The sequence below is a fragment of the Pleurodeles waltl genome, chromosome 3_1, assembly GCF_031143425.1.
Source record: "Pleurodeles waltl isolate 20211129_DDA chromosome 3_1, aPleWal1.hap1.20221129, whole genome shotgun sequence".
In the NCBI taxonomy this organism is placed as follows: Eukaryota; Metazoa; Chordata; class Amphibia; order Caudata; family Salamandridae; genus Pleurodeles; species Pleurodeles waltl.
Genome location: NC_090440.1, coordinates 365,488,566 through 365,511,525, shown reverse-complemented (window position 1 = coordinate 365,511,525; position 22,960 = coordinate 365,488,566). Strand labels below are relative to the sequence as shown.

Sequence of the window (22,960 nt, the reverse complement as noted above, 5' to 3'; positions counted from 1 at the left end):
AAACAATAGTTCACTTCATCAGGGAACTATACTCAGGAAGTAGTGCAAGGGTACGATTTGGGGCAGCACAGGGGGAATGTACCACTCCTTTTGCCATGAATCAGGGGGTACGACAACGCTGTGTTTTAGCGCCTTTTCTGTTCTCATTACACATAAATAAACTGGAGTCTGTACTAACTACAGAATGTAGAGACCTACTACAAATCAGCTGTTGACCGATTCCAGTTCTCATGTATGCCGATGATGCTGTTCTTATGGCACAAACCCCAGTAGCCTTACAGCGTCTTCTGGCAACCTTTGCTAATTACATGGGAGAATTAGGTCTTAAAATCAACCGTTCTAAAACATACATGATGAAATGTGGCATAAAGTCTGTAAGGAAATGTCCTGTTACAATAAAGGGAGGGAAAATAGATGTCACAAAAACGTTTTCGTACCTAGGAATATTGTTTGACAACAAAGGTACTTGGTCGCAAGCAATTAGTTCCAGGAAACTACATTTCACAAAAACTATTATGGCTATAAAACTTTTTTCTAAAAGAGTAGGGAGGATTACCCCAAAAGATATGATGACAACTTATATTGTGAAATGTGTTTCTGTTGCAATGTATGGGGTAGGTCTATGGGGGTAAAAAAAAAAAATGTAATGTTTTGCAGACAGCAGAAAATGACTTTCTGAAGACACCCCCAAGTGTTCCAAAATCTACATCAACATTTGCGTGTCATTCTGATATGGGGGCCTCATACATTACAGATGTAATCAGAATACAACCAGTACTACTCTGGCAAAAGATCTGGACCTCAGAATTTACGAGTCTGAACAGGGCAGTTATAGCAGATTCTCAATCATTAAGCTACTCGTTGCAAATTCCATGCCAGGAGTATGTAAATAATTTTTTTATGGACCTGGGTTATCCGGACTATTATTTTACCCCAGGAAAAATGGAAACACTTTCTAGGAAAGATTTTAAAAAGGTTTGCCTTACCCACCTGGCTGACTTGAGGTGGGCTACTGAAGCGAAAAAACCTAGTGTGATGAGGAAACATTTGCTGCAGCTAATGGATGGCATGGAACCCTATCTGCAGTATGTTCTGAACCCGAGGCACCGTTTTGTTCTCACCCGCTTAAGACTACAGACATTTCACCAACTAGTTAGTTTCCCTGTAATTAATGATTGGACCTCAGTATTGGAGAACTGCCCATGTGACTTAGTGTCAACACAAAGTACATTGCACACAGTTTTGTTTTGCACATTATATACCAAACAGAGAAAATAATTTGTGATACCTTTTTTAAAAACCTTACAAATACATCAGTGTCGCCCGGCCTTTTTGTAACTGCTAATTCTGCCATCAATTAAAATCTGTAATGCTCTCGCACTTTTTTTGTGTGCAGTTTTGAAGGCAAGAAAGGGCTTTTAGATAAATTTGGAGATGCTTTTATAAATGACTTTTGTGATGTCATGAAGATTCCTTCTCCAACAAAATACCTGAGAATATGTATTCTATGCTCCTTTATGAATAACTGATGTTAGTTTTTATACTGAATTTTATATATAATTTTTAGCTTTTTAACACAAATTTATGATGATATGCTCTTTGATGCTAATCAGAATATTTTGTGACATATGTATTATTTTTTTTATGTGCTTTTATGGTTGTTGATAAAGTATTTGAATGAATGAATGATTTGTACTGACGTTCGACCTCTTATATGTGGTACAGTGTCCATGTTTGAACTGCATTGCTATGTGCTTGTGCTTTGCTTTGAAATAATAGCTAAAATATATTTAAAAAATAAAAATAAAAAAAATAAAAATATGGATCTGGTTCCGTTCCGGAATCAGATCCACAAGGCCCCATCAAAGATAAGACAGAAGCCGTTGGCATGGAACTTGATGGGGCCTATGGAGAACCTGCGGGGCCCGAGAGCACTGAAGCAGGGCCGGCCCACTCAAACATGGGGTACATGGCCTCATAAAACGCTTTAAACTGAGCAGGGGTCGCTCTGGTTTCCGGAAAGGGAGGAAGGCACAGAGTCGGCTCTGGCATTGGTTCTGCTGAACTGTGCATGGAATGACAACGTTCCTGAGTTGTCTTGTCGGCTGACAGGCGAATCAATGTCTGCTTGGACTTCTTCTTGTGCCACTTCCCCGAGTGCCCAGAGAACCTTGAGTAGGATGAAGAGGACTTTGGGCTCCCAGAGCACTCCCGTGACTTTCTCCTCGACCGGGACAGTGACCTCCAAGGAGTCATGCCATCCGATGTTGACTGCCGGGCCACCATGAGCTTCAGGGACCACTCCCTTAAAGCTTTCAGAGCCATGGCCTGGCAGTCCAAGCACGACTTTGAATCGTGGTTCAGCTCAAGACACCATAAACATACCTGGTGTGGAACCGTCACTGACATGGTGCGATGGCAGGTGCCACACAGCTTGAATCCGGTCTTTCTCAAGATCATCCTCGCAAAGACACAAAAAATCTTGACAAAATGATCGAAAATGCAGAAGGTAGCTCTGTTCTAGATCTGCACTTAACTGGCGCGGAAGGAAAAGAACTGACGTCCGAGTTCCGGATTCCAAGCTGACGCCTGAAAATTCTAAAGGTAAGGAATCTGCAGCTAGGGGTCTCTATGAGATACCTTTTTTCAGGGGAGACATCCCTCACACACTGTTGGAAAATATATTAAGGAAAAGTGTCTCTGAGAGACAAGAGGTAGATACGAATCCACACCAGGAGGCGCATAAAGAGAGGAACCGACATCAGAACAGATGTTGTGTCCATATAGACTCTGCATGTCATTTCCGGATTGGAAGGCATCATTGCGGCACTGCACTCTGCCACCTATAGGCACGAATGGGGATTGCTGAGAAAAATCACCCAGTTCCACTCTTGTGTCAGGGGGTACTCACAAGTTGAAGAATCTATATTTAGAGGTATCCATCATAATGCTACAAAATTGTCAGTTGATATTTAGTGATTGAAGATAAGGTTTACTCAAGCTTCAAATGTACAAACTAATCAAAGACTACAAAGTATGTTGCTTTCAACTTAGGAGCCAACAGAAATCTTATAAACAAGAATATATTTATTTATTTTTTTAATAGATTTCATGATATAAAATGTTTACAGTATTATACTTTTAAATAATACACTTAAACCTTTTTCCCCATACAACATATTCCACCATTAAAACAGCTGTTTTGTTCGTGCCTTATAATTGTATCTATAAGATACACTACAGAATATAAATGTTAGACTCCATATTGTGTTTCAATTAAAAAAGAATCACATGTAGTACCGACAAAACAAACATGAAATGTAATATGAACAGATTTGTTTGGTGAATCTTAAAACACTCCTAAGGACAAATATATTTCATTGGCATAAGGTTGCATTGCAATCTCCCACATTTTATAATAATACTAAATCACTGCTATCCATATTTTGTTAAAATATGTACCATGTATAATATTAACATTTACATTTGTTTCTACATAATTTTAAATACATTTCGAAGTTATTGTATACATTCTGCTTTGATAAACTGATTTACAGTATGAGGTCTTTGGAAGGTCTGACTTCAGAAAAAATCACAATACAAAAGAAAAATGCATATTCTCTTTATAACAAGGCAACTGTTCATTTTGTTTAAAAAATGTATGTTTCTGTATAATTTCATCTGGCTTAAAATATTACTATACAACAGTAACGTGATACAACTGAAATGTATAAAAAAGTAATTTCTATTTTGTACAAATCAAAATTACTTATTATAAATAGTAGTTTAACTTAATTTATCAATTGTTAACTGCCCGGCATCTCTTGATACTTCTCAACATAAAAAATGTTATTTGTCATGGGATCATCCAAAAAGGATCCATACAGTACCACTCTTCTCCAAATTTCTCATAAAGCTGACAGGATGTGGAGTCTTGATCCTTCCTTTCAGCTTTGAAACAGGAAAAGTAGATCTAAATTCATGAAATAAATGTCTGCTGGTGGTGATGAAACCATCCACCAATATATATATATATATTTATATTTTTGCTATAGCATTAGGCGTATTGAATTATTTGTTTCTTTGGTGCAGCTCCCAGGCTCAATTGTCAAGTCGGCAGATTCATCCTGAGGGAAGATAACTTTGTCGGGGGTGTAGTCATTCCGTTTTAAATCTAAGAAACAAAGAATAATCATTATTACCTTCTATAAAATGTAAAATTATTTTATGCAGAAAATGTACAATGTCTGAAGTACATACATTTCACAGTAATTTACAAATGAATATTGTAGGAAAGCACCCTTTTTGGCATGGTTAGCCCCCACGTTTTGCCTGGTATCTGATGTAATTTTGACTGAAAGTGCACTGGGTTCCAAGTAATCAGGTTCCCAGTGTTAGATCCCCTAAAACTACACAGTTGTTTCCCCATCTGGCAAAACCTTTAGCACCCTCTTCACGTCCTTAGTAAATGGTACCTCTGGTACCCAGGGCCTGGGGTACTAAAGAGGGTCCCCCTAAGGGAAGCAACACAAATCCTGCCCCCCTAAGGGACCCCTCACTAAGCATACGACAGGCTGCCATTGCAGGCTGCGTCTTGAGGAGATAAAAGTAACAATACAACATGGGACAAAGTGAAGTGCCATGTCCCCGACCACTGCATACAATATATGTAAGTCACCCCTCTAGCAGGCCTTACAGCCCTAAGGCAGGCTGCATTATATTATACTACCTGTTAAGGCATATCTGCACAATGTTAAGGCATATCTGCACAAGCAGATATGCCCCTGCTATGTCTTTGTCAATTCTCAGACACAGTAAGTGACTAGGGAAGCCATTTAAACACGTGCTGGACACTGGTTGTAGGACAGTACCCTCTTTTTGGCATGGTTACCCCCACGTTTTGCCTACAATCATTGATGTTAGACTGTTTTCACTGGGATCCTGCTAACCATGACCCCCGGTGATTGTGCTCTCTCCCTCCAAATTCGGTTGTCTAGGACTTTTGTGGACTCCACAATTGGCATACTGGTGTCCCCTTAAAAGTCCCTAGTATATGGTACTTAGGTTCCCAGGGCATTAGGACACCAGGGGTCCCCCATGGGCTGCAGCATGTATTATCAAAATGTGTCTGCAGTCCTGCCATTGCAGTCTGTGTGAAAAGGTGCATGCACCCCTTCACCACAGGTCACTACACCAGGTCACTGTAAGTCACCCCTATGGAAGGCTCTCATAGCCCAGAGGGCAGGGTGCAGGTCCCTGTGTGTGAGGGCACCCGTGCACAAGTAGAGGTGCCCCTACGAACTCCAGTTCCAATGCACTGGACTTCATAAGTCATTTTACCCGTGTATTGGGCACAGGTCCAGCTACATAATGGTAACTCCAAACCTGGTATCAAACATGTCAGAATCATGCCCCAATACTAATGCCAGTACTGGTTGTATGATTCCATGCACTCTTGGGGCTCCTTAGAGGACCTCTCAGTATTGCTCCAACCAGTCTTCTAGGGTTTTCCAGGCAGCCGGCACTGCTGTCAGCCATGAGACAGGTTTCTGCCCTCCTGCTGTTTAACCAGCTCAAGAAGGGGAAGGCAGAAAAAGGATTTCCTGTGGGAGAGGGAGGCAACACCCTCTCCGTTGGAAATAGGTGTTACAAGGCTTGGGAGGGGTAGCCTCCCCAAGCCACTGGTATGCTTTGAAGGGCACATTCGGTGCCCTCCTTGCATAAACCGGATTGCACCACTACAGGGACCCCCGGCTAGACAAAGGAAAGGGGAGCGTCCACTCCCCTGTCCATCATGACCCCAGGGGCGGTGCCCAGAGCTCCTTCAGGTAGCCACTTGATTCTGTCATCTTGAAACCAAGATGTGTGGATGCCCCTGGGAGCATCTGAGTGGCCAGGTCAGGCAGATGATGTCACAGACCTCTCCGGATAGGTAGTCACAGTGCAAGGAGACCAAATCCCCTTTTAGGGCTCTTTAGGGACTCCTTTGCGGGTGGGTCCCCAGATTAGACATGCAAGACTCCACCAGGACTCCTCTGCATCGTTTACTTCTGCTTCTGGCAACTGGACACTTCAGGAACCGACAAGACTGCAACTCCTGAGATGACTTCGCCTTGCAACATTGCTTCTCCAGCTCCTTCCAGCAACTGCAACATTTCCCCGGCTGTGCATCCTCTGGGGTCGGCAAGACTTCAGCTGCACTAGGAAACCAGAAAGAATCTCCACTGGAGTGAAGGAGTCACTCCCCTGCATCTGCAGTCACCTACAGCAATGACAGCCGTCGCACTCCTCTGCATCTGCAGACAGCTACAGCAATGACAACTGGCTGCATGGATCTGCTCTCCTCGGACTACGTGAATCCAGGTGGTGGTCTTGAATGGTCCCATTGGTCCTCTCTGTCCGCTGTCCAACTTGGGAGACGGTGAGCCCTTGCAGAACAGCACCCCTGTGCACTGCGACTCTTGCAGCACCCAAAGTTTGTTGACTCCTGCTTCAAGGGATCTTTTGTCTCCAAGTAGCCCCAGCCCCATGCCAAGAACAGTCTCATCTCTGCTACTCCAGCGACGTGGGAGCCCTCTCCAGGTGTGCTGATTGGGCCTCACTGCAACTTACTGTGCCTGCTGACAGTGGGTTGCCTGGGGGGCTCCGATTGCTTCTGCTGGCTCTCCCAACTGCTGAGGGTCAGCCAGGACTCCCCTCAAAGTACTGAGTCCCCGGGACCTTGCTGGTCCTCTTCAGCTTTGCAACTCTTCTTTTGCCTCTTCTTGCATTTGCCAAGGCTTGTTGGTGGTTCTCCTAAACTACTGACCATCTCCGACCCGAGGACCGATGTGGGACACCATCTGTACCGACTTCTTCAGCTCCTGGGCTCCACAGCTGGTCTCCCCCTCCCCCCCCCCCACCCCCCCACCACCTCTACCCCTACCCAATCAACCCAGAACTTCATCCACAGAAAGGTGGGTAGTGGCTGGACACGTGGAGTAGACTCTATCCCCTTCTTTTGCAGGTCCTCTTCTTCCAGAATCCACCTTTGGTTTTCTCTGGTCTGGCCCGGTGCTTGCACAATCCATTTTCTAAGTCCTCTTGATAGTCCTTGGGAAGACCAGGCACTTACCTCTGCTCGCCTGGTTGGTGAGGGGTCACTCACCTCTTGGGGTCCCTAGTTTTTCCAGCTCCCCTCTAACTACTCCTTATCCTTGGGTGGGGGACTTCACTTCGCATTCCACTATTTCAGAATATGGTTTGGTTGGTCCTCTCCATGGGCCCTAACTAATTTCAACTAATTCTTTCTTACCAATGTTTGTTGTTCTTTGTGCCAATTCCTATATATATATATATATATATATATATATATATATATATATATATATATATATATATATATATATATATATATATATATATATATATAAAAATCCCTTTCAGGGTTAGAGTGACGCATAAATTATGCAAAAAATAAAAGAGAACTCTGGGTAGTTCCCAAGTTTAGGTGGAGAGCAGCTCTAGTAAGGAGCACTTTGCAACACCAGCGACACTCTAGATTTGCTCACCTCAAATGTCTGTTTATCTATCAAAGTCTTTAAGCATTGGATCAGCACAGTGCTATCCACGCCGAGATAGGTCACTACCTATGTACAGCTACATAATGGTTAACTCCAAACCTAGGCATGTTTGGTATCAAACATGCTGGAATCATACCCCAATACTTTTGTATTTAGTATTGGTTATATGATTCCATGCACTCTGGGGGCTCCTTAAAGGACCCCCAGCATTGCTCCTACAGACTTCTGAGGTTTTCCAGGCAGCCCCACTGCTGTCACCTCACAAACATGTTTCTGCCCTCCTGCTGCGTAAGCAGCTCATGCCCAGGAAGGCAGAACAAAGGATTTCCTTTGGGAGAGGGGTGTTACACCCTCTCCCTTTGGTGATAGGTGTTACTGGACTTGGAAAGGGCAGCCTCCCCAAGCCACTGGTATGCTGTGAAGGGCACATTTGGTGCCCTCTGTGCATAAACCAGTCTACACTGGTTCAGAGACCTCCAAACCCTGCTCTGGCAAGAAAATGGACAATGGAAAGGGGAGTGGCCACTCCCCTGTCCATCACTACCACAGGGGTGGTGCCCGGAGCTCCTCCAGAGGGTCCCTGGGTTTTGCCATCTTGGATCCAAGGTTGGCAGGGAACTCTGGGTGGCCAGGTCAGGCAGGTGACATCAGAGCCCCCTCCTGATAGGTGGTCATCCAGCTAAGTGACCAATCCCCCTTTCAGGGCTATTTAGGGTCTCTCCTTTGGGTGGTTCCTCAGATTTGGCTTGCAGGATTCCAGCAGGATTCATAGGCATCCTTTACTTCGATTTCTGACCAAAGAAACTGCACCTGGACTCTCCAGGACCGGGCAATCTGCAACAAAGACGAAGACATCACCTGCAACATTGTTTCTCCGCCTACTTCCAGCTTCTTCAACATTTTCCCGGTGGTGCACGCTCTGAGGACACCCGGTCTTCAGTCTGCACAGGAAAGGAGAAGGAATCTCCCTTGGAGTGAAGGAGGCACTCCCCTGTCTCCGCAGGCTCCAACAGCAACGACAATCGGCTGCGTGGATCCCCTCTCCTGCTGACCTGCATGGATTCTGCAACGCGGTGGTGGTCAGAAGTGGTCCAGACTGTGTCGCAGACCACGCAGGACAGTACCCCCATGCACTGCGTCCTTCGCACCTGCCAAGGCTTGTTGGCACTTCCTCCAGGAATTGTGTAGCTCCAGCCCCCAGCACTCCTCCTTGCGACACACAGCTCCCAGAGTGGCTCTCCTGAGGCGTGGGACTCCTTTTCGTAGTGCTGCGTGGGTGTTCATTTGCACCTTCTGTGTCACCGTCCTGTGCGTGATGCCTGTGCTTCTGTGGGCTCTCCACGATGCTGAGGGTCCCCTCTGGCTCCGCCTCCGGAGTGGAGTCCTCCTGGGCCTTGCTGGTCCACGGCAGCACCACTTTCCACCAACCGCAAGTTTTGCCTGTGCCGAAGGCTTGTTGGTGGAATCCGGACACGCAAACCCGACTGCAATCTTCCTTTAGGCGTGTGACATCACCTGCATCCTCGAGGAAATTGACTCCGACTCCAGGGCTGCAGTGGTGATTTTTTTTCCACACCGTAGACAAACTCCTGCTATCCTCAGCCTGGTGGGTAGGGTCTCCTGTCCCTACTGGACTTTGCTGTGTATTCTGGACTGGGTCCCCTCTCTCCACAGGTCTTCCTCTTCAGGAATCCACTGTTGGTTTCTTGCAGTCATCTCTGGGTTTCGCAATTCTCTTCTAAGTGGGTGTTCTGGGGAAATTCTAGTAATTTACTCCTCCTTTCCTGGTTGCTGGGGGTGTTGTGGTACCTTTCATTTGTGCTTTCCTGGTACCCCCACAGGCACTCTACACACTCCACTTACCTAATTGAGAGTGACACTCTCGCATTCCATTTTTTTTTTAGTATATGGTTTGTGCTTCTCCTAGGCCCACTATTCTCTATTGTGTTTTACACTATTTGCACTGTTTTTTAACTATTCGTAAGCCCATTTCAGACAACTAGTGTATATTACTTGTGTATCACCTCCTATGGAAGTATTACCGCTATAGTATTTTAGTGTTCTGTTACCATAATAAAGTACCTTTATTTTTGCAACACTGAGTGTATTCTTTCATGTGTGTAAGTGCTGTGTGACTACAGTGGTATTGCATGAGCTTTGCATGTCTCCTAGATAAGCCTTGGCTGCTCATCCACAGCTACCTATAGAGAAACTGGCTTCTAGACACTGCTTACACTACACTAATAGGGGATACTTGGACCTGGTATAAGGTGTAAGTACCACCCACCACACACCAGGCCAGCTTCCCACGCAGTGGTTGGAGGAATGGGGGGGGGGGTGTTACTGGCCCAAAGACTGTTGCAGTGTCCTGTGATCTACCTGTAGAGTGTCTGTTAGGTAATGACTTGGAGACTTCAGCTTGGGCTGAGCTGGAGTTGGAGGCCCATGCAGCAATGCTGAGCTTCCCTTGGCATATCTTTGCCCTGACCAGAGCACAGGCTAACATGCAAAGGGAGCAAGGAGCACTGGAGTCTGGAACAATGGCACAGGAGGCTCCCAAAAAGAGAAGCAGGCAGGGTAAAAACGTACCCCCTGTTCAGACTTCCAGTGAGGATCCCACTCCTGAGGAAGTTGATCCTACTCCTTGGGTGAAACCTACACCAGAGGAGCTCAAAGCTGACACAGCTGAGCTCTTAGGTGCAGAGGGGCCGACCAGGGAGGAACTTAGTTTAGAACAGCAATCCTGTTCTACTCTGAAAAGTCTGAGGCAGCAAGCTGCAGCTCAGGAAGCAGGGGATGTCAGTGGTACCCATAGAGTCTACTGGGACGATAGCCTGCTTTATTCTGAGTAAAGTGACCCCAAACGTTCTACGTTCCCTGCCTTCCTCTAGTGATTCAATAGTTAACATTCAGATGGTCGCAACATAGGAGAGGTCTTAGGCTCATAACGTTTGCCCTGTTTCACACACTTGCACAAGGTTATAAAAAAATATATAGCTCAAGTGACACCGGCCAGGTGAGCTTATCAGAGAAACGTTTTACATTCAAAACCAGAAAAGTGCAACCTCTGTCCCAGATGATGTCCATTCAAGCATGGACACTGAAATCTTCACGTGTGACTGCCCCGTTAGTGGGTCACAGTGCTAAACACCCGTAGAGCCCCTTTCAGGGTAGAAACATTGACGTCAAATGGAAAACTTCATAACAGCGGACTTCCTGTGGCTGTTAAACGTATGTCGTTGGGGCATCTTTGCAAATGACACCCTACAATGAATGCTGTCCGTAATGAGGACATTCACTGTCGAGGAACAAACAATTCAATGCCAGGATGGTTGTTAACATAAAAACACCCTCAACAATGGTGTGTTCTTAATGACAACATGGTACATACTACTCACAACACCAAGGATTGTTTTTTTCAGTTTTATATAGCAGACTTGTTCCAAGAGCTCTGGGGCACTTAACATGAGCACCATATTACATTATACAAGGTCAGATTCATTTTTTAAGGCAAGGACTGCACGATTTTCCCATAATCATGAGATTAATAGCAGTCGCTGGGACTCTAATTTAGTCCCTGAGGTCTAAAGTCGGGCCGTTAAGCTACATCTCCTCCTTCTCCTGTTTCGGATACAAATAATAGACTAACAGCAAGCATTAATGACAACATTCATTAAGGGAGAATAACGGAAAAAATAAAGGAAAGCCAGGAAACTCAGAATAGTAACAAAATTATACAAACATTTTAATTACAGATAGCAACAAAAATCAATTGTTTATGTCAGCCTATGCAATAAAAAGCACACGCCACATAATAGTAGACATAAAAACAGACAAAACAAAGAAGCACAAGTATGCTGCGTAAGCAAAACAGATGGGAGACGTCAAATTATGGTGGAGATAGCAATCATTGTAGTCAAAGATTTCGATTTATCAGAGCTGTTAGTGCGTGAGATCAACCCCAGGACAAAGGGGCAGTCCCATGAATATTCAATAAAAAGCTACTTAAATGGTTGCAACGGACCTACTGAAACCACTACAGAATTGGAACAGGCCAAAGTACTTCCCGAAGTTTAACCAAAATAATTGAAGTGCTTCATTCAAACACGCACTATAGTCTACTCCTCCACGGGCAAAAGCGAGAAAACAAATCACGAGTCCATGGAAACACCAGCCGTCTGCCAAATCCAGGCCATCTGGATACGAGTTCAGGGGGTCAGAGCAATCTGGAAAGAATGACCGTTCAGCATAATTATTCGACTATAGTGAGAGTATGAGCGAACTGTGTAGGTGCAAGATTTGCAGTTTTTGTAAACACGTTTCTTTGTTTTGTCTACTATATGGCATATTGCCAGTGTATTGATTGAGGTTCTTGTTGCATACGCTTACATAAGCAAATGATTTTGTTGTTATATGTAACTGAAATGTACATACAATTCCAAGCTTCCAAGCTTTCCTTTATTTTTATTTAATGTCCTCCTTTATTTTTTTTATTCACTGCTTCGTGTTGTTTTGATACCAGTGTCGGAAACAATCCTTTGGAAGCATGCTTATTTCTTCTAAAGTTCTAAGTACACCCAGGACTGCAAAAACAATACTACGCACCTGTGGGGTGCACAGAGAGACAAGTTGAGGCAAGAGCAGTTCCCTCCCACTTGGCTCTTCCCAAGAACGAAAGGGTCATCAATGCCTTAGTGTAATATCCACATATTTGTTTTACTATTAGTCAATAAGAGTATTTTGTGTTACAAAAAACAGATTTTACCTGGAAGTTTCAGCTTCCTGCAACATGAATTACAGTGGTGCTTTGCCCGAAAATTTCTGATTGCATCTTCACCTAAATTGGCCGGACCAAAGACCATATCATATGATCTGAAAATTGAACAGATGGATAAAAAAAAAAAAATCAAGACAAGGAAATAAACATAGGAAACTGCTCTAAAATCTAACTGGCAACATCACATGATATAACATTTCTCCAGGAATGAATCTATTGTCTGAAAAACACTTATCAGGGCAACTGTGGGTTGACCTCTCCTGGCCAGAGCCTGCAGCCTGTTTCCTAAAGTGATCTCCTTGATTGAGTAACACTGGAGGCCTGAAGCTGTGTTGGTACTCTGCACCCAGCCGTCCCTGGGCCACTGAGGGTGCAAGTTTGATGCTGTCTTGTGGCCCCCCCTTATACTTACCTCAACTCCAGGACATCGACCCCTGACCCCGCTTTACTCACCTGTAAGCAGCGCTTCAGCGGATACCCCCTGTCTCCATTGGGTAGCATTGAGCACCCAACACTGAGTTGATACTCTGCACCCAACTGCCCCTGTGCCACTGAGGGTGTACGTTTAGTGCTGCCTGGTGGCCCACCCAGTGCTTACCTCAGTCCCCAGAAACCAACCTTTGACACTGCTTATTCTTACCTGGAAGGAGGCTGTCTTCATTCCCGCCCCAGTCTCCGCTGATCAACATCAAGCACTGACTCTGGCTTTGACCTCTGCACCCAGACACTCCCATGCCGAGGTGTGTGCACTCTTGGTCCCAACCTGAGCCTTGCCCGGTGCTTGTCTAAAACCCTGAAGACTAGGGTTGTAAGTTGTGAACATACCTGGGAAACTGCATTCTTGTTTTTCTTCCCTAGGTTAACGTCGAAGACACTGAAAATTATACTAAGTGTTGATTTTTGAAACAGCAAAGTATTTTTAATTTAAAAATTGCTTACCATATAACGAAGTTCTTTGGTTCACAGCATATACAAAAGCAATTGTTTTTTTTCTAAATTGGTCTCAGATTTATTCTCTAAGTGTGTGTCTCATTTATTGCCCCCTGTGAGTACAACAAATGCTTACACAACTCCTTAATAAGCCTAACTGCTTGCCCGCACTACCACAAAAAGAGCAGAAAAAATTTACTCTTTTACCAGCCGTGGAAGTCCGTGGAAGTCAAATCTTGCAACTTGGCCGCTGATCCGGCCGGAGGACTGCTGTCCTGGCAAAGGCCAAAGCCTCGGCCACCACCTTGTCCTCTAGAGCTACAAGAGCTATGTTGACTGATGAACAGACTGAGAAGGTTTCCTCAGGCGACAGGCCAAGACCTAAGAACATCCTCTGCTGGTCGACACTGTGGGTGAAGGACAAGTTACTTACCTCTAGTAACGCCTTATCTGATAAAGACAATATCTAGTTGCAGATTCCTTACCTTATAAATTCCCCCAGACGTCAGTCTGGATCTGGAGATATTTCTCGAGCAGTACCCCTGTGTGCCGCTAGGTGGCGCCAATCGGCTCTGCGTCCGTCGCTGGCATCGTCCGCGACAGATATGGCGTTGCGAGTCCTATATAGGCCACCCAGCACTCTGATGTCAGTTTCTTTTCACACCAGAAGCATAGAGCCATGAAGAACACTGACCACGGGTGCATCAAAACTAAGGCCTTGAAAGGGGAGTCCCTGTCCCTAGAAATCAGTTCGCAGAGCGGGGAGGTTAGTGTGGTCAGTAAGGAATCTGCAACTAGATACTGTTTCTACCAGATAAGGTGTTACCGAAGGCAAGTAACTTGTCCATCTGATAGAGACATCTAGTTTCAGATTCCTTACCTTAGAATAGATACCCAAGCAATACCATCCCCGGAGGTGGGTCTCCATACTAAGATCTTACAAGGAAGTCCTGCGGGAACGAATGGGCAAAGTAACCCGTCCCTACTGAACTAACTGTCTAGGCAGTAATGTTTGGTAAACATATGAAGAGTTGCCCATGTTGCCGCCTGACAGATGTCAAGGACTGGAACTCTGCAAGGTAACACAGTGGTCGCAGCTGTAGCTTTCATAGAATGAGCTTGCAAACCTTCAGGTGGTTGCTTCTTGGCCAGTGTGTGGCAGATTTTAATGCAGAGGACGAACCATAGGGAGATGGTTCTCTTCTGCATTGCTTGACCTTTCTTCACACCCACGTAAATGACAATGAGTTGATCATCTACCCGTTAATTTTGTACGATCACATAGAACGCAAACACTCTTTTTGGGTCCAAGCGAGTGCTTAATTTGTACTTACTGTTTCCGGTGCTCAGCACCGGCAGTCATTTTTGAGGACCAGTGCTTAGTCTTCTGCCTCAGGGATTTACTGTGAGCAAAAGACACATATGGGAAAGACTGACTAAGAGAAAAACAAAAAAGCGTCACAATGGGAGAAAGCTGCAAGAGTGAGCTGAAGGGGCAGGTAGTGGCTTTAAATGGACTGAAGAGGCCTGAGATGGCTTCAGGATTACCTGCCTCAGTATTCCGTGTTCGTGCATTTAATTGCAGCAGGAGCGTGTTTACGGAAGATGGCTTTGGGTACCGGCACGTTTTTATTTACAAATTAAGCACTGGTCCAGGCAGTGGAGTTTATCCTGTTCTTTAGAAAGATGTGGCGGTGTGTAATAAGTAGGAAGGTGATTGATTGGCCCATATCAAATGGTGTGACCACTGTGGCAAAAAAGAAGCCCTAGTATAAGGCACAACTTTGTCAGGATAGATGGTAGGTAGGGAGGCTTAGATGACAATACCTGCAGCTCGCTCAATCTGCAGGCAGAGGTAATAGCCATAAGGAAGGCTGTTTTTAAAGTAAGAAGCCTGAGAGGACAATTGCAGGGTGGCTCAAAAGGAGCGCACATCAGGAATGTCAGAAACAAATTCAAATCGCATTGGGGCATAACGAATGGGGATGGAGGAAACATATGAGTGAGACATTGGAGGAGCCGAGTAACAATAGGAGACTTAAACAAAGAAGGTTGATCAGGCAACCTCATAAACGCAGAAATAGCAGATAAATAACCTTTGTGATTGCTCGTAGCAGAGCCCTGCTGGGCCAGAGAAAGGATAAACAATAGGACCTGAGAAGGAGGGGGAAAAAGAGGGTTGACAAACTTGTATGTGAACCATGCCACAAATTTATTCCAACAACAGGGGTATACTGTTTTGGTGGAGGAATGCCTGGTTGCCAAGATCAAGTTACAGACTTTGGGCAGAAGGTCAAAAGCTGTAAACTGTTGCAGCTCAATCTCCATGCTAGAATGCAGAGGCTGGACAGGTTTGGGTGTAGAACCCTCCCCTGCTGCTGCGACACGGGATCCTCCTGAAGGGGCAGTCTGATTGGAAGATCGATGGCCATGCTCAGTAGCTCAGGATACCAGACTTTCTGTGCCCAGTCAGGAGCCACAAGGATTACTTGGGACCGGCCATTCTTGATCTTCATAGGAGTGCTGGGCAAAAGTGGTACGGGCGGAAAGGTGTACAGGAGGCCTGAGTTCCACTCAAGAAAAAAGTGTCGCTGAGCGATTGCGGCCTTGCAAACTCCAACGTGCAATGGTGCAGGCACTGCCCGTTCTCTGCGGAGGCAAACAGATCTAACCAAGGTTCCCCACAATGCTGACAGAGACCTTGCCCCACCTCCGGATGGAGACACTATTCGTGATCGACTAAGCATTGTCGGCTGAGTTTGTACGCTCTGGCGTTCAAAGAGCATGACAGATATTGAACCAAAAGGGATATGCCATCACCAGAGGTGCAGAGCCTCTTGACAAAGGGTCCACGACCCCACCCAGCCCTGCTTGTTGCAGTACCACATGGTGTGGTGGTGTCCATGAACACCTGCACTACCCTTCCCTTGAGAGAGGGAAGAAATACTTTCAATGCTAGCCTGATCGCCAAGAGCTCCAACAGGTTGATACGGAGACCAGACTCAGCCCCAGCCCAGGAGTGAAGCATCTGAAGCAGCTTCCCCTTGGGGAAGGGAGAGGTATCTAACTGTGACCCAACTGCAGTTTGTTAGCCACTGTTAGAAATTGGGTCTGTGGTTGGCAGTGATTTGCACCCTGTCCAAGTAGTGACTCTCTAATCAGGGTAAGGGAGTCACACAGCTAAGATAACCCCTGCTCACCACCTTGGTTCAAGCAGTCAGGCTTACCTCAGAGGCAATGTGTGAAGTTTTTGTGCACATGCGCGCACACACACACACACACACACACACACACACACACACACACACACACACACACACACACACACACACACACACACACACACACACACACACACACACACACACACACACACACACACACACACACACACAGTGAAAACACCACAAAAGTACTCCACACCAAATTAGAAAAATAGCCAATATTTATCTGAGTAAAACAAGACTAAAACTACAAAAATCCAACTAACATAATCAAAGATATCACTTTAAAAAGATTAAATGCACCTGTAGTTCATTGAAATCAATGAAACGCTTGACTGAGGCAAAGTACCTGAGATGCCCCAAAAAACAAAGACGGTGCAGGCCACAGGGTAGGTGATGCGTCAAAAGTGTCAGAATTGCACAGGTTCCTTAATGTCGCAGGGAAGGTGATGCATCAGTTCCTTACTGTTGCAGGGGAGGTGATGAGTTGGTTCCTTACTGCTAGGCAGGGAGATGATGCAGTAGGTCCTTACTGCCACGGGGGAAGTGATGATTTGTTTGCGGCATGAAGCATTGGTTCCTTACTGCGGTGTCAATGAAGAAAATAGAGTCCACAGACCCACAGACAGTTGGCAAGTCAAGCCGCAACGGGTCGGTCTCACAGCAATGAAACAGGTGTTGCGTTCTGAGCCAGGGTGGTGTATCACGGACTTCGGTGATGTAGTGCTCGAAACTCAGGCAGCAGTGGTTCTTCTGATGCGCTGCGACGGAAAGCTGGGGCCTGTGTGGAGAACTGTGGCTGTTGCGTCAAGCGGGAGATCATGCTCTGGTGCAGACAGTGGTGAGGTGTCGAATGCTTGCAGCGATATGTCAGTTCGGAATGACGCAGTGAGTCGATGCATGGTTTTTCTCCCTGTAGCACCAAAAACCTCCTTAAAGACTTGATTTGCCACCTCTTGGCAGAAGAGGGCTCTCAGCAGAGGAGCCCAGGTGCTGGCATATGAAGTCTTTGATGTCCCTGAGAATTCTTAACAGGAGGCAAGCTCAAGTCAAGCCCATGGAGAACCTTGGCAAGCAGGATGTAGAAAGCCAAGTCCAGTTCTTTCACTCCTAGAACAGAAGCAGCAAGCAGCAGGCCAGCACAACAAAGCAACAGGTAGAGTGTCAGTCCCTCCTACAGCATCCAGCTCTGCTATCTAGTAGAATGTCCTTAGTCCAGAAGTGTTCTATGTGGTGTCATAGGTAAGGTACTTATACCCATTTCTGTCTTTGAAGTAGGCAAACTTCAAAGAAACATATTTGTAGTGCACAAGACCCTGCCTTTCCCTTCCCCCAGACACACTCCAGGGGGTTGGAGACTGCTTTCTGTGAGGACAGGCACAGCCCTATTCAGGTGCAAGTGTCAGCTACTCCCATGACTCTAGCTCAGAATGACCTATCAGTCTGGTGATCAGCCAGCAAGCTAGGCAGGGCACATTCTAGCTCCCTTTGTGTGATTGTCTAGAGTGAATACGCAAACAGCCCAACTGTCATTCTGACCCAGATGTGTATTCAGCAGACAGGCAGAGGCACAGAAGGGCTAAGCAAGAAAATGCCCACTTTCTAAAAGTGCCATTTTCAAACATGCAACTCAAAAGCCAACTTCACCAAAATAATTATTTTTACATTGTGAGTTCAGAGACCCCAAACTCCACACCTTTATCTTCTCCCAATTGGAAACTACACTTAAAAGATATTTCAAGGCAATCCCCATGTTACCCTATGTGAGAGATAAGCCTAGCAATGTTGAAAACTAATTTAGCTGTGTTTCACTATCAGGACATGTAAAGCACACCAGTACATGTCCTAACTTTTAAATACACTGTATCCTGCCCATGGGGCTGCCTTGGGCTTACTTTAGGGGTGACATACCTGTAGTAAAAGGGAAGGTTTGGGCCTAGCAAGTGGGTGCAGCTTAAAAACTACCCACACAGACATGACAGTGGCAGGTCTGAGACATAGTTAAAGGACTACTCATGTGAATGGCACATTCCGCGCAGCAGGCCAACTAGTAGCATTTGATTTACTGTCCCTGGGCTCACCTGGTGCACTACACTAGGGACTTATTGATACATTAAATATGCCAATCATAGATAAACCAATCACCAATACAATTTACACAGGTAAAGTGCCCAGAGTCCTAAAGGCAACAAAAACAGGTCAGCAAAAATAGAAGGAATAAGGCAAATTGTTTGAGTAACTCTGCAAAAACGGCTAGGTCCAACAGCTACCTCTGCACATCTTGTGCAGTTCCCTCCGAGATATGGACCACGTCGGAGAGATTCTCCCAATGCTGTGGCCACTTGAACTTCAGGTTTCACTGCTTCCATCTGGCATGATTCACCAACAGGATGCAGGAGGCCATGAGGCCCAGCAGTCAGTGTCATTCTTACTGACATCTAGGCTAGAGGCTGAAACATTTGAATCACAGTCTGAATCGCCTGGACTTGCCGCTCAGGAGGATAAGTCTTGAACTGCACTGTGTCCACAACAGCTGCGATGAAAGGGCGCACCTGAGACAGAATCAGGTGTGACTTTGGCACATTTATTGTGTAATTTAGCGAATGCAGGAGGTCCGCCGTAGTCCAGAAGTGGGAGACAACAGCCTGGGGCGAGCCCACCTGCAACAGCCAGTTGTTGAGTTAGGGAAAGGCTGAAACCCCTGACCTGTGCATATGAGCTGCAACCACCACCATCAACTTGGCAAGCACCTGAGTGGCGCTGGTAAGGCCAAAGGGGAGCAGGGTGAACTGAAAGTGCTCATGGTTCACTGTGAACCTCAAATAACGTCTGTAAGCAGGCAGGACGGAGATTTGAAAATAAGCGTCCTGCAAGCCCAACACTACCATCTAGTCTCCTGGGTCCAGCGCAGATAAAAACTGAGCCAGAGTGTGTATTTCAAACTTCTCCTTCCTGAGGAAGAGATTGAGGGACCGAAGGTCTAGGATAGGGCAGAGGGCCTTGTCCTTTTTGGGTACCTGAAAGTATCAAGAATAGCAACCACCACCTACTTGTGGCACGGGAACCCTCCCCTTGACTCAGTTGGCCGAGAGAGCCATAACTACCTCCCAGAGACATGCCAAACGATCCTTCGTCATCCGATATTATGATGGTGGAATGGATGGAGGGGTAGTCTCGAAGGAGAGAGGGCAGCCCCTTTGGACTATCTGCAAAACCAACCTGTCTGACGTGATCGACTGCCAGCAGGGCCTGTGATGGTGGATCCTGCATCCGACTGGTCCCTGGTGGGGGAGAGGCAAACTAGGAAGGTTTGGAGACAGCTGCAGAGGTGGAGGGGCAGTTAACTGGCCGGACCACTGGCTTCCTGGTCCATGTGGTCGGTGAATCCCACGCCCATGGCCACACAGAGGTTGGGCAGCATGCATACGTGGCACAGTGTATGGACAGGAATGGATGTGGTAGGGTCCCCAATCTGTAACCACAAAAGGGGTGAAAGGCAGACTAAGGGGAGGTGAGGGACTGCCGCGAGGCCCAAGGACCTGGCCATAGCACAAGAATCCTTGAAGCGCTCGAGCGCAGAGTCTGCATTTTCTCTAAAGAGACGGGTGCCATCAAAGAGCATGTCCACAAAATTGGCATGGACATCCCCTGAAAAGGTCCTCAACCAGGTGTGGCACCTAAGAGCCACCGTCAATGCAACCGATTTGCCCAGTGAGTCGGTAGTGTCCAGTCCACATCGGATTGTGAACTTTGCTGTATCTCTCACATCAGCACCTTCTTGGGAGAGTACAGCCCGGGCCTCCTCCAGGACCTGTGGTGCACTTGCGCAACCATATACCAGAGTGTAGGCATAATGGACCAAAAGGCTTGCAGTGTTCTCAGACCGCAATGCCAGAGAGGCGGAAGAAATCATCATCTTCAAAAGTATGTCCAGCCTTTTGAATTTGCTATCCAGGGGTGCGGAAGGGAATGCACCCTGGGAAGTGAAGTCTTGAATAACCGAGTTCTCAGGGGTGAGAGGTTGAGCAAGCAAACTTGGGTTACCCAGTGCCAGGAGATAGCGACAGGCAATTGTGCTGTTCTGTGCCAATTTGGGACGAGGTACCCAGTAGGACATCTTCAAGAGCTTCATTGAAAGGGAGCAGATGTTCAGAGGATGAAGGTCCAGGCTGAATCACCTCTGTCAGGAGGTTAGCTCTGACTGTCACTGAATGAGGTTCAAGGTCCAGGACCTCAGCTGCTCTTCACATATAGAATATGAAGCACCTACCTCCATAGCCACAGTAGGAGGAGAAAGCATGCCATTACTGGGGAAGTGTCCAGTCCACTGGCTCCACCCAAGTCCGTACACCAGTTCAAAGGTTCATTGCTCACCATGTCCCAGAGTGTATTTGTTTACAGTCCGAGAAAACAAGCACTGAGTGACCTCAAAGCCAAACTGGCAAAAGAGAAGACACTCTTTCTCAGTCCGTCACTATGATCTTATTCTCTGTCCAGTGAAGCAGTGGTATAGACGTTTAGGTGTCTGATTTTATGTCAGGAAGGCTGGATCTCCTGAGTATGTTTATATCACCTAGAAATAGGCCAACTCACTGATGGTGCTAAGCATATCTTGGACCAGCCTGCCATCATGACCTGCGTCAAGGTTTCATTTAAGGGCAGCAATGGTTCAGAATTTGAAGGACCAGGATACAGAATTTCTGTGAGTAAATGTGCTTTAATTTCCACATTGGCCAACTGCAATTCTAACACCTCTGTGATTTATATGTGTCTGAACACTATTCCATTGTAGGGCGATGTAGGACATCTGAAGTTTCTGGGGGCTGTGGAAAAGGTGGTAGATACTCCACTGGCCAGGGTCCCTCACACAACCATCACTCCTTACCAGTACTGGCACAGAACAGAAAGAAGGGCAATGTCACTAAATATCACAGGATACCATAGACCTCTAGAGGCTGCAGAAAAATCAAGGGAGTGAGCCAAAAGGGTTGCTCAATTGCCCAGCATCCCACACACCACAGACTAAACAGGATTCCCACAACTGTGTATTCCTGAACGGCCCAGATGCAGCTCGGGACTAGGGCTGGTTTGTCTGCACTAGTTCGTGACTAGGACAGGTGAGGGGGTGACCTCTACGTTTGAATTAAACTCTGATGCGGAGGGGTCATTTGTTATTGTTACTTAAGTAGTATGTTCAGCAATACATTATAGAATGTAACTCATTCATTCCTTTGATTGGTGTAGCCTCGCAGTCGGCTGTAGGTGTGTCTGCTTCTAAGAACGAACCTGTTACATTATAGAGTCTAAGAAGCACGGACACCTCTGAGATCCATTCTTTATGACTGGAAATTAACTTCATGGCGAATATCACACCGAGTGTACATCAAGGACAGGAATGTCTACGGAAATAGGGCTTTGTTAAATGATTTTTCAGCTTGCACAGTTGCACTTATATTTCTGCCCTTACTCAGTGTGTCTGGAGCATCTGCGCTAATGGACGAATAGCATCGTTTGGGAGGCTTGAAGCTAGAGGTACCGCACCTTGTCTACAATTCAACAGCTGTGTGCCTTCTTTGCCTGCAGGCGCCACCTGGTGTCAGATTTACCTGGCAGGCACTGACATTTATGTTAGCTCAGCAGTCTTAACGAGACTGGTAGAAGGCTATTTCAACATTGTTTCTATAAAGGATGTCCTCCTGCAAATTATCTTTCTATCGGATTCTTCCCGGTCTCAGGCCTATCCTTCTATATTCCTCACAGCTATGTTAACAATGAACTATAATATTTATAAATTACAAGTACATCTAGATGATATTTCTGTGGAAAAACGACGGTCCTCACTGTAAACCCTGCCAATTGTGTGGGTTTTCGTTGGGTGATTTCACATTTTCTATTTGTGTCCGGTTCTGCACGATTCTCACAACAAATTATTGTTACCTATATTTAAGCAGTGCCAAGCGTGTTCCAAAAGACACAATATTATTGTACTTCCTGTCCCTCGCACATTCAGGGGGTCATTCTGACCCTGGCGGTAAAATCCGCCAGGACCAACGACCGCGGGAGCACCGCCAACAGGCTGGTGGTGCTCCCTTGGGCATTCTGACGCCGCGGTCAGAAACGGAAAACCGGCGGTGTACCGCCGGTTTTCCGCTGCCCTGGGGAATCCGCTGCAATGGGGATTCCGACCCCCATACCGCCATCCTATTCCTGGCGGTTTTGGCCGCCAGGAACAGGATGGCGGTATGGGGTGTCGTGGGGCCCCCGTTACAGGGCCCCACCAAGATTTTCAGTGTCTGCCATGTAGACACTGAAAATCGCGACGGGTGCAACTGCACCCGTCGCACCCCTTCCACTCCGCTGGCTCCATTCGGAGCCGGCATCCTCATGCTGGGGCTGGGCTGGCGGGCGGCCTTCTGGCGGTCGCCCGCCAGCCCAGCGGGAAACCCAGAATACCCGCGGCGGTCTTT

At 46.4% G+C, this 22,960-nt stretch overlaps 1 protein-coding gene across 1 annotated transcript in view; it reads right to left on the bottom strand.

Annotated features, from left to right (window-relative positions):
- Positions 1-3,065: 3,065 nt before the first annotated feature.
- Positions 3,066-22,960, bottom strand: part of TRPM7 (transient receptor potential cation channel subfamily M member 7) — a 1,269,618-nt gene continuing 1,249,723 nt past the window's right edge. Inside the window, exons 38-39 of the mRNA XM_069222535.1 lie at positions 12,328-12,434; positions 3,066-4,174 (exon numbers count right to left, since the gene is read on the bottom strand). Of these exons, the coding sequence (XP_069078636.1) occupies positions 4,050-4,174; positions 12,328-12,434 (232 nt within the window). The 3' untranslated portion in view covers positions 3,066-4,049. The remainder of the gene's footprint in view (positions 4,175-12,327; positions 12,435-22,960) is intronic.